This window comes from Struthio camelus, chromosome 15 (genome assembly GCF_040807025.1).
Source record: "Struthio camelus isolate bStrCam1 chromosome 15, bStrCam1.hap1, whole genome shotgun sequence".
Taxonomy (NCBI): Eukaryota; Metazoa; Chordata; class Aves; order Struthioniformes; family Struthionidae; genus Struthio; species Struthio camelus.
Window position 1 is genome coordinate 10,406,735 of NC_090956.1, and position 16,379 is coordinate 10,423,113.

At 47.3% G+C, this 16,379-nt stretch overlaps 1 protein-coding gene and 1 long non-coding RNA gene across 4 annotated transcripts in view; one reads left to right on the forward strand and one right to left on the reverse strand.

Moving 5' to 3' along the window:
* Nucleotides 1-10,600: 10,600 nt before the first annotated feature.
* Nucleotides 10,601-14,291, reverse strand: LOC138061073 (uncharacterized). 2 transcript variants are annotated; one of them, XR_011134693.1, is made up of 4 exons: nucleotides 14,157-14,291; nucleotides 13,239-13,420; nucleotides 12,482-12,609; nucleotides 10,601-11,957 (listed from the first exon to the last, which is right to left on the reverse strand). It is a non-coding gene; the product is annotated as an uncharacterized lncRNA (long non-coding RNA). The 2 variants fall into 2 exon arrangements; XR_011134692.1 differs by lacking the exon at nucleotides 12,482-12,609.
* Nucleotides 14,292-14,584: 293 nt separating this feature from the next.
* SMG1 (SMG1 nonsense mediated mRNA decay associated PI3K related kinase) overlaps nucleotides 14,585-16,379 on the forward strand; it is a 70,022-nt gene continuing 68,227 nt past the window's right edge. The window contains exon 1 of one of the 2 annotated variants that reach the window (XM_068908205.1): nucleotides 14,585-14,861. In XM_068908205.1, coding sequence (XP_068764306.1) covers nucleotides 14,773-14,861 — 89 coding nt within the window. In that variant the 5' untranslated portion in view covers nucleotides 14,585-14,772. The remainder of the gene's footprint in view (nucleotides 14,862-16,379) is intronic. The other variant, XM_068908206.1, reaches the window with a different exon arrangement.

Genomic DNA, 16,379 nt, shown 5'->3' on the forward strand with positions numbered 1-16,379 from the left:
GTTACTGGACTGCATTCTCTTGCTCCTGTTTGCCCGCAGCTCAACACCGCATCACTGAAGTCGAGCAGAAATACAGCCTCCGTTAGGCTATTTGGGCCATATTTGTCTTCATCGCGATTTCTCTAACTTTATGGAGAATTTTTGACTTTTTAAAGGCCTGAACAATCCTCTGTTATAGTCCGGGATGAAAACGGTGACCTCTTTGTCCAGACTTGCTGCAGAGAGCTGGTGGGCCATATTTCACAGCTATCGCTTTCGCTCCGGAGGCGGCTGCATTGCAGAAATGGTGAAAGAAACCTTGGGTTGGAGAGCTGGAGAGGTTAAACTGAAGCATGCACAGAGTCATTTCTTGCCACAAGACAAATGGTATTCCTTGCCTAACACGAATGAGATCTATCCTAAAGCTTATCAAGACTGTCAGCTTTGCACGCCTGGATAAAGGGCATTAAGAAAATCTCACTTATCTTTTAGATGTGTTGTCTTTTCTGGCATTTGCCTGTTTGCTGGGTTTGTGCTCTCATGCTGAATGCATTTTGAAACTCTCTTCAAGTGGCGTACATTTAATTGGCTTCCTGGGCAGGCACCTCGTGTGATACAGTCTGTCTCGTTGGCAGCCTGTTAAGTATTTTCCCATTGTTCTTTTTGATTTGGCACAGAAGTGTCTGCACACCATGTCCAGAATAACCAGGTCCAAGTCACCAGTGACATCATGGTCTCTGGAAGAAACACTTCCTTCAGGAGCATGGACAATCCTTGCGGCTTTGTGCTAACTCAAAAGAAAAAAAAAACTTGTAGAAAATGGAAAATATGCTTAGAAAGATAGAAGGGAATAATGCCGTTGAATACTAGAACATGACATGATGAAATGAATGCAAAGTCAACAAGACCATACTTTTGCACCGGCACAGTGAGTTATGGGTAAAGTCTGCGAGGTCTCGGTGGAGCTCTGGGTGCCCGGAGGCCCATCTGAGCTGCTGAACTGCTCTCCGTCGGGGCTTCCCGTTCCCCCAGCTCTCACTGAATTCATCCTCACACCTTGATGGCCCTTTCTGTCTTGTGGGGGCAAACTGCGGTGCAAAGTTACCTCCCAGGGTTCAGTGGCAGCTGACCTGAACGAAGGCAGGGCACTTAGGAAGTGGTTAGTTTTAGACTAGAGCCTGCTGCGTCCCAGTTTCTGACTTGGAAACTCTTCTGTGGTTTCCCTCCTTTTTTTTTTGTTTTTGTTTTTTTCTTTCAGCTGACTGCTGGTTGCAGATGGTAAAAATCCTCTTTGCTGACATTAGTGCAGAAAGCTTCCTAGATTCCTCTAGTTTCTAGGAAATGCTGAAAACGTCAATGCAGGGAAGAGTCGGCTGGTAAGGAGGAACGAACAACGCGGCTGGAGCTGTGCGACTGTCCTTTGAGATTTGCATCCTTGAGCTAGTAGGATACAGCAATGGAAGTAATTTGAAATTGCCTAAACAATCAAAAGGCAATTATATCTTTTAATTAGAAGAAAGCTGGGGGAAATCAATAGAATTTAATTTCAATAAAATCTCAACTCAGTTATAAGTTTTATTTACTGCAAAAGCGGCCAAACTTCCTGCTTTGTGATACTCTATATGCCTGAAAACATTGTGCTTTGTTTATCTTCCCCACTAATGTGATAAACCATGGTAGAGACTTTGCCTAATAGCCAGTCCTGATGCTCTGCGTTTTATTGAGGAATAAAATGAGGACCTATACTTTGCTTCTAAGTTGCAGACCCAAGTCTGCCTGGTGGTATCTGTTCTCAGTGCCAAAGTTCACTGAAAGGACCTGTCCCTAAACTGAATTTGTGCATTAATTACTTATTTGTGCATTACTTATGAATTATACCTTTTAGAGCCCTCAAGTATCCTAGTTGCCTTACAGAGCACACGGCTAACCTGAGCTCTCCCTTGCGGAGCTGCCGGGTCTCCGCAAGGCCCAGCGAGGGGAGGCGGGAGGAGCGTTGGGGTACTGGGGTGCTGGGTAACCCTAGAAAAATGCAGGTAAACAGAGGGAGGTGAGAACACAAGTAGCAGCTGCATTATTTGCTTGCTGGAGCGATGCACGCGAGCTGGTGAACTGCACAGCTGTCGAGCATTTTTGGCTCGCCTCTTTCTGCTTTTTTGCCTTTGTAGTTGCTGTTTATGTTTTAGCTAATGGTTTTAGCGTTATTCCAGTTTGGTAGCATTTAACCTTGCTTGCTATACTAACTGCTGCAGAAGTTTTCATGAGGAATTTATTCCCGTCTTTATGAATATGTTTGTACAGCGTGAAATAAAGAAGGCCTGAGGCAAGCTGTTGAACAATGAGGAAAAGACAAAATATTGACTCACCAATTCAGCATCATCTGCCTAGTGTACTGAACCAGGCGGGGGTCCCAGAGAAAAAAAATCTCATTTGATCACGTAATTAAGGAATGTCTCATCAGGCACATGAACAGGAAGGCTGAATCTGGTTGCATGGCTTATACTAAACCTGGTAACTTTTGAATTCTTGACTCTGCAACATGGGAATCTATAAAAAGTATACATAATTTGCATATGCAAGCAAATGAGCTCACACACACACACACACACATATTTCCAGTTCAGGTAAATCAGTTGTAGTTTCATTCCTGGCATTAGCGGTCCCGTTTATTCTTGTCTCGGTGCTTCTTGCTGTTATTTGGAGCAGCCTCCTTGCGAGGTCCTGAGTCACTCCAGCAGAGGAGGACGCGAGGGATCTCGCTGCAGATTTTCCAGCAGCTCCTAGTCCCATGCCTCTGCTGTTGTCAAGGAGACATATCTCTGGCATATATCTTCTCTGTGGTTTCTCCTCTTAGTCTGCTTTCCCATTGCTATGGAGACTATCAGAACCTCGCGGAGCAGCTCCCAGCGCCCCACCAGGAGGGCCCGTTTCACCGCGGGCTGCTCCCAGCGCGCAGGGCTGTTGGCGTCTCGGCCTGCCGCCCGCGCTGCCCAGCCCGGCCGGGGCAGGGCGCCCGCGCTGCCGCTTCCTGAGCCGATGCAGCGTGGCTCTAAGCGCAGGGCTGTGTAAGAAGCGGCCCCCGCGGGGACAGCGCCGAGGCCGGGGCAGACCTTCCGCGTGGAAGGTAGTTGTCGAGGGCTTGCCCTGGCCGCCTGGCGTGCTAGCCGCATACAAACCCTCCTCCCCTTCAGCTCTGTCTGCCCGCGCTCTGCCGCGCTCTCGTCCCATACCTGTCTCGCGTACAGACACCGTTTCAGGTGGAGGAACGAGCGTTCGGGTGACGCAGGTGAACTGTAACCCTGGAGACCCTAAGGACGGCCTAAGCAAAGCCAAGGGCTTCGTTTTAGGGGGGCACGTAGGAAGGATTGCTAAGAGGCAAGTCTCCAACAGCGAGAGGGACCGACCCAGCTAGGGAAGGAGCAGAGCCAGCGCACGAGCTCCAGCCAGGGGACCAGGGCAGGGCGCGCGGGCAGGACGGCCCGGCATGGATGCTGCCTGAAGCAGAACAAGTGAAGGCAAGGAAGCGGCAACGAGGGCCGTGTCGCTGGCCAGGGCGGAGAGGGCGCCGCGGGGCAGGGCTGGCCGGGACGGAGGGGGCATGCAGCGCGGGGCGGGCTCCGCGGCGTGGTCTGACCGCTGCGAACGCCGTTAGCGCGCCTGGCTCGGCTGCCGTCCTCGGGTCGCGCCAGCAGGCCGGGGCCGCCCTGACGCCCGGCCGGCAGCCGTGCCCCGGCAGCCTGCAGAAACGTGACCGTGCCCTGGCAGCGTACGCCGAAACCGCTCCGGCCGGGACGGGAACGTAGGCTGTCACTGACAAAACCAAGACACGAGAGAAGTTATCATTTGGGGTTTGCGACGGCCGACTCGCAGGAGAGCGGTCGCTGCTGGGCTGGACGGCTGGCAAGCAGCGGGCTTGACACCGCAGCATCTTCTTTTTGAGACGGGAGGGAGAGCAGACCTCGTGCAGCGGGGACTCAGCAGCATGGGAAGGCATTTTTCAAAGAGGGTGCCAAGAGAGCAGGCAAAAATTAGGAATAAATCGAGCAGCCTACGAGACGGACAAAACTCCCCGCTCAGGCTGGCGTTTCCAGCTGTGGGGTTCGTGCCGCGGTGGCAGGAGAGGCCGCGGTGCCCCTCGACCTGCCGCGTGCCCCGCTCCAGCGTGGTCTGACCTGGGCTCCCGCGCGCGTTACCGAGTCGGTCTGCGCCCTGCAGTAGCCCGGGGTTAGGCGTACTGCCGCTCAGGCCCGAGGAGGTCTCCGAGACGGGAGCGGTAACTCCCGTAGCCTCCGGGATAAACCCGAGCTCCCCAGGCACAGGAACCTGTAAGTGAAATTTCGGGGCAGCCAGATATTCTCCAAATCACCATCTTAGCGCAAGAAAAGTCCATACGCATTTAGCAGGTAGTAGGGACATCTGAACCCAGCTAAAAGAATTTAAATATATAAATCAAATGAAGTAATTAATCAGTTCAGGCATTTTCCAGAAATGTACATCAATTTTACATATTTTACTAAGCCACGTGTTCTCTAATGAGGAGGGTTTGGGGAACCAAAAGAAACGACATATATCCTGTCACTTATGCAAATCACTGATATTCTCTGATTAAAAAAAAAAATCAGTTATTTACATATGAGGCTGCCTTAACATGCTGCTGTGTGCCCCTCTGATGTGCATTGGCTCTTATTTAGGTATGCTGGACTGGGGGAGCTGCAGCGCTGCTCAGCACGGCGCGGAGCTGGGCTGCCATAGGAGGCATACCCTGAAGTTGCCTTCAGCGTTGCGGAGCCAGCAGGCTGCAGCTGACACGCTTCGGGGCAGCAGAGAATGAAAAGAGGAGAGAAATGCATTAAAAAGCTACCCCTGAGTGATTGGTTTCATTACATCGTAGAAGTGATGGGTTCCTTTGTAATTTGCTTCCGTGTCATTTTTAATCTTACAAAGTTCAAAAATTGAAGAATACACTTCATTCAAATTTATCCTTTTTTTTTCCTTTCAAATTGGATTCTAGGTTTAGAATAAATTGATGATGTCAATCCAAACAGTATGTGGGAATGCATATGTGTGTATGTATATAGTACACCCACATTTCTGAGTGGTAACCACACTGAAGCGGCGATTATTTATGCAGCTATAGCAGGTACTGCTGCATTTCTCAGTGTCAGTTTTCTGTCTCCTGGATTTTCTTTTCAGTGCTTAAACACTCAGCTTGCTCTTCAGCCGTGTGATGGTGAAAGCGTAACGCTGGGGTTTACAGGTCTGTGAACACGTTGTCTGGGGCTGGGGGACCAGACCTGCACATTTGGAGCTGAATGCTGTTTTATCTGGAGAGTTTAACTAACGGGCACACCAGCCTGAATAAACGCTGCGCCGCTTCTAGTGTCATTGTTTTATGAAAATAGCTGAATGAATGAGTTAAGAGACCAAAACATTGCCTGTTTTTATATTCAGTGAACAAAAATAACCAGAAAAAACACTATGAGGAAGCACTATGCTAGTGGATCACTGATTATTTCAAGGTTAATTTTTATTCATTCTGAATGATGTCTGTATGTGCAAGACTGAGGAATGATTAGTCCAAGGAACTGCGAGAATTAAGCAATTACACGCCATAGACTAAAAACGATCTAATTAATATCTCAAATAAGAATTTAATGCAACTGACATGACAGACAACAATAAATACGTGTCACTTACGGATTGCTTTCTAACTGAATGAAAGGCCAGTCATGTTTATTAAAAGGCCCTTACTTTAAGGGCTATAATGCTGCTTTGCGCTTTGGCTACGCGGGCTGCGGCCCGAAGGAGGACAGCTGCGCTGCAAGGAGCTGCGCCAAAGTGCAACGTGAACTGGAGTCTGGTAAAGCAAAGAAAGAGCAAAAGAGGGAAGTGTGCTCTGCTTGAGAGCTAATCCTGCTTCGAATGACGGGTTCCCACTGACTTCAGGCTCTTGGACTCTTCTACAGTGTAATTATTAGACTTAATGTTATGGTTGTGCTCAGAGATCCCAACAAGATCAAGGTCTTCCTGTGCTAAATATAAGCAAAGATGCCATTTCTGCCTAGAAAGTCTTATAGGATACACAGTCTTATAGAATAACATCCTTTTGTTTTTACAAGAGAAACCACGAGTACTGGCGATTGAGGAATAGAAATTATATGTAAATCACAAAAAAATGTTAAAAGAACATGTAAATATCACATGACGAGAGCTCTGCTTTTTTTCTTCTGTTTCTTCCTGACTAAACCCTTGGAGTTTTGAATGTAAACATACAAAAGCTGAATTAAAAGAACTTTATGAAGGTTGCAAAATCAAAACTCATAAAATGGGAAAAGCCAGAATTAAGGTTAAATATGAGTTATGTACAGTTTTGATGTACAAGCCCATGTATTGTTTTTTCATCCTGGCCTGGGGATGAGTCAAAGCTGTGTGTGGAAGGAAGCTGTGGTTTGTAAGGCTGCTGTTACAGAAGCTGGAAAGTATAGTGATTTAGATAGGGCAATACAGGAAGATGATGTGGTGATTACAGTGCTTGTATGTTTTTTAGGAAATCACATTCTCTTTTATGTAATGCTAGGCAGCTCTCCTAAATCTAGCTTGTCACAGACTCAAATTCATGTAAAATCTTTGCCCTGAATGTATCCGGTCATAGGAGACAATTTCTTCTCGTGCGATTCAGTTTGAATCGTATTGTAAGTCGTTATTTAGGCATGGACACGGCCCTCCTCACAAAAATAGCATCTAAGGTAATTATGCAGGTGACGTTTCACTCAGGTAGTGCCTGAGGCCTTAATTCTGCATACGGAGACTTTGACTTCTCCTTGGGGCTGCTCTAGCTTGTGCCAGGCAACGGGGGCCACCGAGACCCCCCTTCCTCACGCTCAGCCGATTGCTGAACACGGAGGTTTCCAATGTGCTGACTTTATTTGAGCTTTGTGCACGCGACACAGACAACAGAGATCGTCTCCGTTGGTTTTCTGTTGGTGTTTTTGCACCCCGGCAGCACGTGTTCATACAAACGCTCAGAGGTGTGAGTGACTTTGTCTTTTTTGTCTTTGCTGGTTTCTCATGGAAGCAGAGGTTGTGTGATCCCTCGGCCAGCCTGGGGGTCATGGGCCCTCAGTAAATAACTTGCGGTCCCGTTGCCAGGTCTGTAGTCAAACGGCCCAGCTTGCATGTTTCCATCAAAATGCTCTTCACAAGAGGGACTGTGAGAGAAAGAGTGCGACTTGAGAAATATGTGCAGAATTGACAGAAAATTGTATTATATTTTGCTCATAAAATCAGACAGATAGAAGATGAATCTCTAGGAAATGAGATTCATTATCTGCATTATTTTCCTTAGTTTATGGAACTACAGGTTTAACTCACTTTTCCAATAATGACAGCAGATACGGTACTGTAATTTTCCTCTGTTTCTCCAAATTCACATGACTTTTATCATTTCACTGAAATGTCCACCGTTCTACCTTTGCATGCTTACAATTTGCTTGCACAGTTATTACTAATGTTATTCACAAATTTGTCAGTTAAAATACAAAGAGATATATATATAGGTGTAGGCCTGCAGTGACTGCAGTGACGGTATTCTGTCAGGCATATGTCTAGCAGTGCATCTTTTACTCAAAAGCTTTAACTTATCTAACATAAACTCCTCAACCTGGGCCGCATTCCTGTGCCTTCGCACATCTCTGCTGGCAAAACCCCAGCCAAAGCTGCTGTGCCCACCCCATGGTGGGACTGGTGTGAGCAGGATCAGACCCCGCACAGCCACCCAGGCAGCTGCAGCCCGTCCTGCTCTTGACTGCACGGGTGGATATTGTCAATTATACCGTGATTATGAAGGGGCAAATGTCACTCTTTGCCTTTTGGGGGAGCTCTTGGTAGTTTTGGTGGCCAGAATACTTCTTGAGGGACTAGTGTCAGGGACCAGACTTTCTGCAAGGAAGTTCTCACCCAGGTCTCCCAACCCCGAAGCAGTGCTGTAACCGCTGGGACACGTGCGTTTCTTCTTAGCGTGGCGTAACTGAACATGCACTGGGCCTGAGCGAGCACCCTGCCACACCGCTGTTCAGTGAGGCTTACAAATTCGGTGTGTTCGCTTAGAGAATATGAATTAATCAAGGGAAATTCTGTAAGGGAGGGTTGGAGCACACCGCTGTTTGAATCCCTGCGGTCAAAGGAGGAAAATGAATGTAGATCTTTTGCACTAGATGAGCTACAGGTAAAGAAGCGAGGCTAAGCGTGGCGTCTCCTCCAGCCCTGTTGCCACGGGAAGGACAGAGCGCTCCCCACGTTTGAGAGAAAGGGCCGAGCAATCTCTGGCAGGAAGATGGGACGGTCCGGCAAGGTCGTCTAGACTGGAGAGGACACAGGTCTCCTCGCAGGTACCTCAGGTTCCCGTCAGCCAGGTACACCCCTTCCCACGCAGGGCCCAGGCTCCTGATCCCCCCGGAGCCCAGCTCGCCCCAGGAGCCCCCAGGGCTGGTCAGGGCAGTGGGGGCCTCCTGCTTAAATACCTTTATGAGTCCAGCTCCATAACTCCTCCCGTTCGTGCTCTGATGCTATGCTTTTTCTCATAAAAGCTGGCTAGCGAGCTGCCACGCAAAATATGACCTCATGTGACGTCTCTAGTGATATCATCAAAGTCTTTTTCAGAGTCTTCAAGGAAAGACTGAGAGATAAGGTTTCATAATGTTGAGATCTGGAAAACATTAAAGAAAATAATAAGCCTAGAATAAAGCCTAGAAAAAGCAATTACAATTAGAGAAGATTAAAGGACAAATACTTCAGGGGAGTTTACTGCCTGTTTCACTGCTAATCGTTTTGTACCTGTTATACCAATTTTTCTTTTAGTTTTCACAGAACTCCACTATCAGCAAGAAGCACCAAAATGAGCTAAATTAACAAACTGCATTAATTACGCCATTCAGACAAACTTCCACAGACTTACTATGCCTTAAGGGCTTGGTACTTTCTTCTGGCAGGCTCTTTCAAATTACCCTCTCAACAGACATGTTATAAACTCTGGTCTATAGAACATGAAAACTTCTGAGAGAGCAGTTATTTCAACAGACAGAAATTCTAAAATTCACTGGAAAGGTAACACAGCATCAACTAAACTATTAATTTTTTTAAAAGGACTCCACTATATAATAGTCTTGTACTATTGGCATCCACAATAAAAGGCAACTGCTTCTTGCTCCAGCTTTGCCTTTTTCTGCACTGCAGTACAATTAATGCCAGCTCTGTTCCAGCATTGTGCAGCAATTTCATAATATGCAATTTCTCATAAGTCTGATTCAGCTTTTCACTCCTGCAGGATGCAGTGTTTTTCATTAAGCTTCAGCCTAGGCTCTCCCGAAATAATGCAAGCAGTACAAATCTCACAACAACCTCCAGTCAAAACAGTCAACTCTTACAACAATATGTAGCCACCTTGTTTGGCTTGCAGATAACAGACCATCTCAGGCAGGACCTTGGATACAGTACTGAGAAAGGAGAATTTAATTGGATCCATAACTGATCCGAAGAGAGGGAACCGCTGCTCTTTGTACATATTTTATTCGGCATGAGTTTATTCGGCATGAGTTGCACATATTTTATTTGGCATACTTGACTCTCAGCCAGTGTTGTCTACCAATCAGAAGTAAGATTGTTTCACAAAGAGTTTGGTTTGCAGAGATGCAGAGAAAAATTTATTAAGCGAGTTATTACGATGCTGTCAATTTAAGTGTGTAATACACTGCATGTCTACTATGACTTTCCTCTAAGGCATTCTGTGTGATTTCCAAAACTCATAAAAGGATTGCTGCAGTTTATGCTCTCCTGAAGACCAGCGTGGAAACTACTGCTTTGGGCTATCTTTCCATTTTCACCCTGGCTGAAATTTAACAGCTGTAATATAGCTCATTATATTAGCTAAAAATGTACCCTTCTGCTTTGTTCTCCTTGGTCACTTCAACAAGTATTTCAAGACCTATATCTATTTTAGGTTATATATTTGTCGAGTCAAGGTAACTCCAACAACTACTTATTTAGGTACCATTCACTTAACTGGAAGTACTCAGGTTTATGATTATATGACTGTTGATTGCTGCTGGTAGCATACAAATTATATATAGAACATTTAAGGCGACCTACAGTTAATAAACAGAAAACCAAGAAATTGTTTATACACACAAACGACACAACTCGTGTTAATCCACGATAAAATGAACTTATAATGAACCTGTGGCAGGAACTAATGTATTTACTCTTATGTTGTACACGAAAGTATACAACGCTATCTTATCTAGAAGGTGTAAAATGCTCACCTTTTAAAGAAATAATCTCAAAGAAATTCTGTAGAGCAAAAATGTAGGTTCTAACCAAGTTAATGTACTGTATTTCTTCACCGATACAGAGGAATACTGTTCAGCAAAAGTTATCCTCTAAAAGACCTTGAGGAAATAGGTAGATTTCCATGTGCCATGTCACTTAAATTCCAAGTAGTTTAATAAATACTCAGAAAAGGTACAATATTTTCCTTTCTCTTTTATATAAACAAAGAAGGCAAAAGATGATTTTTATTAGTGTTCAATTCACAGTGCATTTATTACATAATTCTAAAATGTAAGATTCTGCTTTTTTGCATTAAAAAGATTTTCAGCTCAAAACCCTAGAATGTTTCAGCGTGCCTTGTTTCTTGGATCATTCTTAGTTTGGATTTAGATATCAATATACACAGAAGGATGAGGAAAAAATCCACTTTGGGATGAAACAGAGTAGACCCCAATGCAGATTGTACCGTTTGTTCATGATAGACAGTATCTTTGCTCGGCAGTACAATCGACATACATAATTATACCTACCGACATTTTTAATGAAGAAAACAGTAGGAGTCCTGGGGGACCTACTGTGCATGCGCTGATGAACTGTGCATGCACCACAAGTACAATATGTTCTGGACACCCTGGGTTTTCTACGCCTGGACAGATTGGCCATACATCACATGTGCTTTGAGTCTGCTACAACCAGAAAATAGTGGGCTTGCAGTGTATGAGGCCACACAACTGAAAATCTGGTAGGTTACTGATAAAAACAGTATCCTGACACCGAATCAGTAGAATTGGCAGCTACTGGGAATAACTATTCTAGGAATCCTTTATAATTTTCAGGAGGCATGCATCCGCAATATTCAGGCTACAAAATCTTGGTATGTGGTGCTTCTCTGCTCCAGTTAAATACTGTTTTGCTCCTTGGCTTCTGTCCTACTTCTCGAACAGGAAATAGCATCTCTTTCTCTCTCGTGGTTGGTGATTGTTTTTCTCTCAATCTGTAGCTTTGTTACGGATCATAGGGAACCATAGGGCCAAAAGTGCCTTGTAATCTTCAGCATATGCTGATTTTTCTAGACATACTGCTTAGTCAGGAAATAAACTAGTAAGGGATAAAAGATACAATATGGTACTTACTGCCCTATTTAGGCACATTAAATATATACAATCTGCACTTTATTCCAAAGAAAAATAACATTCAAATTAATATAGCCTTCTGTTATATATTAAATAGAGAAATCATTGCTCTGAATTAAAAAGTAGCAAAAGTGTGTCTCGCAGTGTCTTTCACTCCAGAATTCTGCATTAGGATGGATATGGGCAGTGTGAGGAGACTGATCATAAGCCAGGGAGTCAGACTGGAGATCTACTTCTGCAAGTGCTACTGAGACATTCTCAGATTTAGGACGGGCCTTTTTAAGTCCATAAATATCTAATTTGGGGATCCAGATTTATACTTTTTTTTTAAGAAGACTCAAGAACCTACAGACCCAATTGATGTCAGTACTGGGCCTTAAGTATCTAAAATTGAGGTTCAAAAATTAAGAACAGAAAATTAGAAGACATTTTTGAAAATCCAGGTCTCAGTTTCTCTGTACATTTTCATCCATAAAGTGGTGTCTGAATGTCGTTGTCCATCTTTGTAAAGCGGTTGATTAACATCTGTAATTGAAAAAGTATTATACAAATAATTATTACTGTATCTTGCAAATCATTATGAGAAGTTTAACTATTATCTATGATACTATTCAAATTTCACAATAAAATCATCCTAGGAGAAACAGATCAAGTATGTGTTTAACAGTACTTGGCAACTCTATAGCATTTTACATTTTTAAGGCTGTGTACAACAGCAGTTGGGAAAGCTAAACATCATCATTTTACAAATGGAGACAACTATACTCAGAAGAGTGAAGTGATCTGCATTAGACCACACAGACTGCAGCAAATTCACCTCTAGAGTACAGGATTTCTTGTACCAAACACTAAACCAGTGGTTCTTAAACTCTTGCTATCTGCAGGCAGCGTTGGTCATATCGTGCCAGTTTTCTTTCTTGCCTCCCCATGCTAAATCAATTTGAAAGGTAGTTGAAAATACATTCCTACTATTACCTTTCCCCACAAATGATTCCTGTTGTTACCATTGGGATATTACTCGGTCATGAAATGAAAGGAAAAATCATCACCTGCTGCATCGCCAGTGGCAGGGGATGTTAGACTCCGTTGGAAAGAGCGAGCAAATTTGCAGTAGGCATTGTTGCCGTACTTCAGAAAACTGCATTTTGTTGCAAGGTAAATAATTCTGGATGTCCATCTCAATTATGGAGAAGAAAAATAAAACAATTTATCATGGTTCATGGAATTAATTATTTTTGCAAAACTGACTCATTTAATCAAGAGTTGCAATTTCCTTTCACAGTATGTCAGCTGAAATACAGTCTGATGCACACTAGGTCATATTGCATCAAAACATATGTTGCAGCAAAGCCTTGTGATATGACTTTTTTTTTTGTCCTGGGACTGATTTTGAAATCTGTGCATGTCTTACGAGCATTACTTACACCCTGTAAACCAGCAAGATCGTGTCAGTAAGATCATGGCTGTCCAGTAGAATTGAGGAGATGTGGCAATATGCTAAATATTAGCTAAATTCACCAACAGAACTGTGATACATTAGCCACGTGGGAAATTAAAACGGCTCCTCTGGTCTTTCAGTGATGTTAAATCTAGGATTTTGTAATTAATAAAAGAGTTTGGTCTACCGGCTCTCTTTGCTGAATACCTGGCTAAGCTATTATAATTTTTCATAACTAGAGAAATATTCAACAGACAGGAATTAGGTTTATTAAATAAGCTAATACCAGTTTCTAGATCTTGGAGGAGAAACAATATGCCTGGTCAGTCTTTACATCTTTTTTTGAGAAATGTAGCCAGAATACGTACCAAACTGAAGAGGTTTTCCCCCGCTCCCAGATTTGCCTGCCTTCCCATTTGTAGGTAGGCTTTCCCTGTTATTTGCATCCAAAGCTCTTCTAGCAAGCGTGGCGACTTCTTCACACGGAAGAGTAATCCGGGATTAGAAAGAAGGTATGTTGCTAGTTTTCTTTTAAAATGCATTTCAGCAGCTGGGAGGAAGAAGGTGAAACTATTTGTATGCAATTAGTCAGCTTTTTGCTGGCCACTGCCAAAGGAAAGATCAGACTTCTCCCTGGCAGTGCCACATGGGTGACACGTCCCAAGGGGAGAAAGCTGGGCAGGGGAAAGGACTTATTTAGGGGGAAGCAGCTCCCCTCCGAGACCCCAGCAAGGGGAAGGTTAGCAGAGGCCACTGCAGAGGGAAGCAGGGGAGATGTTCACAGCCCCACTTTTGGGGGCGACATCCACAGCCTCTGTCTTGCGGGGGGGGGGACATCCACAGCCTCTGTTTTGAGGAGGGACATCCAGGACATCCACAGCCCCACTCTTGGGGGGGTGTCCACAGACCCTGTCTTCTGGAGGGACACCTACAGCTCCTGTCTCGGGGGGGACAGCCACAGCCCCTGTCTTGGGGGGGGACACCTACAGCCTCTGTCTTGGGGGGGACATCTACAGCCCCTGTCTTGGAGGGGACACCCACAGCCTCTGTCTTGGGGGGGACACCCACAGCCTCTGTCTTGGAGGGGACACCCACAGCCTCTGTCTTGGGGGGGACACCTACAGCCCCTGTCTTGGAGGGGACATCTACAGCCCCTGTCTTGGGGGGGACATCTACAGCCCCTGTCTTGGGGGGGACACCCACAGGCCCACTCTTGGAGGGGGACACCCACAGGCCCACTCTTGGGGGGGACATCTACAGCCCCTGTCTTGGGGGGGGACACCCACAGGCCCACTCTTGGGGGGTGGTGGTGCTGGCAGCGCGCCCGCCCCGGGAGGGGTGATGTCTCCCCGCCGTGGGGAGGTCAGGCGGGATCGCTGCTGCCCCCCGCCCTCAGAGCCGGGCGGGAAACGGCTTCCCCGGCTCCCCTCAGGGCCGGGGCGGGGCGCGAACCGCCCGCCGCCCTCCCGCTCCCCCCACGCGCGCTCGCAGGGTCCGGCCCGGCCGGGGGCCGCCCGCCGCGGGGCCGCGGGGCCGAGCCACCGCCCGAGCCCCCCGCCCCGCCCCGCCCCGCCCCACCGCGCCCCACGGCTCCTCCCTCCCTCCCCCCCCGCGGAGGGGGAAGCCCGGCCCGCGGCGCGCGCGGCCCCGCCCCCAGCGTGCCCCGCCCTCCCAGCGTGCCCCGCGGAGGGGGGCGGGCGGCCCCATGGCCCGCGATCCCGGCATGCCGCGCGGCCGGGCAGCAGCAGCAGCCGCAGCCGCCGTCGCCGCCGCCGCGGCCGCCTCCTCTCCCCTCCCCTGAGTGTGAGGCAGCCGCCGCCGCCGCCGCCCGCCCCGCGCCGCTGAAGAGCCGCCGCCGCCCCGCGCCGCTGCCCGGCCGGCCATGCCGTCTCGGGCAAGGTAATGAGCCGCAGAGCCCCGGGGTCTCGGCTGAGCGGCACCGGCAGCAGGCAGCACTACCACCCGCGCAGCTGGAATGACTGGCAACCCAGGTGGGCAGGGCGCGGCGCGGCGCGGCCCGGCGGCTGCCGGCGGGGCGGCTCGGAGCCGCTTCCTGCCCGCGGCGCCTAGAGGTGGGCGAGCGGCAGCCGCCGGGGCCGGGGCCGGGGTGGCGCGGAGGGCGGGCGGGCGGGCGGCCGCCGCCTGGGCCTAGGCGGGCCGCGTCCCGGCCCGCGGGGAAGGTGCCCGGCGGGGACGGGGCCGCGGTGCGGGCGGGATTTCCGGGTGCGCCTCGCCTGGCGGCTCGGGGCGGGCGGGGGAGCGTTGATCGCCGCGCACGGCGCGCTGCGAGCCCGGCCCAGGCCCGTCGGCCGGGAGCTGGTCGCTGCCTGCCTCCCTCCCTCCTCAGGCCGTCCCCCCAGGGCCTCCCCCCCCGCTGACCGCTCGGGGTCTCCGGGGGCTTGTGGCAGCCCTAATATATCTCATTTCAGCGGTTGTTGGCCCCCTCGCACTCCTGTAAGTAGCAACTTTGTTGCCCTTGTGCTCCGTATTTGAAGGTGCTTTCCTTTAAAGGAAGGCTGAAGTTTTCGGGGTGCCCGCAGTGGGACAGAGAGCTCAGCGGTGGCCTTGCTGGCCGTGGTTTTTCAGTCTGATTTTTTTTTTTTTTTAAACTGGCAGTTAATAGGAGAGGAATGGAAGTGGCAGAAGAAGATCTCAGGATCTTCTGAGAGTTAATAACATAGTACAGAAAGTCTTCCCCCCGCTTAGGTCGGGGAAAGCAATTGGGCTGGAAGTAAACTAGGGTGAGCGCTTATACAATGGGTTAAATTTTAAGGTGCAGTTATACATAATGCTTAGGCGTAATAAGTGTAATGATTCAAAATCAGTTGATGTCTTCAGTCAAGTGTAGAGAATGTGTTTCAGATCTTGGTTACTTCTAAGATACCTGATAGCAATGTGATTGTTACACTACTCTGGTTTACTATTTTAATAATCACAATTATGGTGTAAAAATTGTAAGTAAATTTGGTATTTCTTAGGGTTTTTTGTGGAAGATTTTGGAGTTTTTTAGATGTTTTTGAAAATTCAGCATAGCGAGGGATCCTCGTTTTAAAACTTGCAGCCAGAAATGGAGTGATATGTACTTGGGAATGCAGTTAAAAGATGATAGTCCCAGTTACACGATGTGATTGGACTAGGAAGATTGGGTGGATGTGGAAATAAACAAACATATATAACATGAAAAAACATAGGTGTAACTTTAGTCTTTACTGTGAAAGACTTTCCTTTTGATTGAATTACCTGTAGGGATAAACCTAAGTACCCAAATAAGAAATACTCTGCTTTTAGTGGGGTGTAGTCATTTAAATTCTGATTTCTTCCGTTACTGAGATACTTGGTCAAGTAATTTACTGTTTTTTCTCACTTAGAAATCTGCAAACCTTGCTGGTAACATCTTTTATAACCTTATTTAATTCTTAGTAACAGTGGAGATTTTTTGGGGATGTATGAAGTCTGGTACCTCTCTTATTCCCCAAATACCACCTTGCTTCAGACTTCCGGACTGCAGT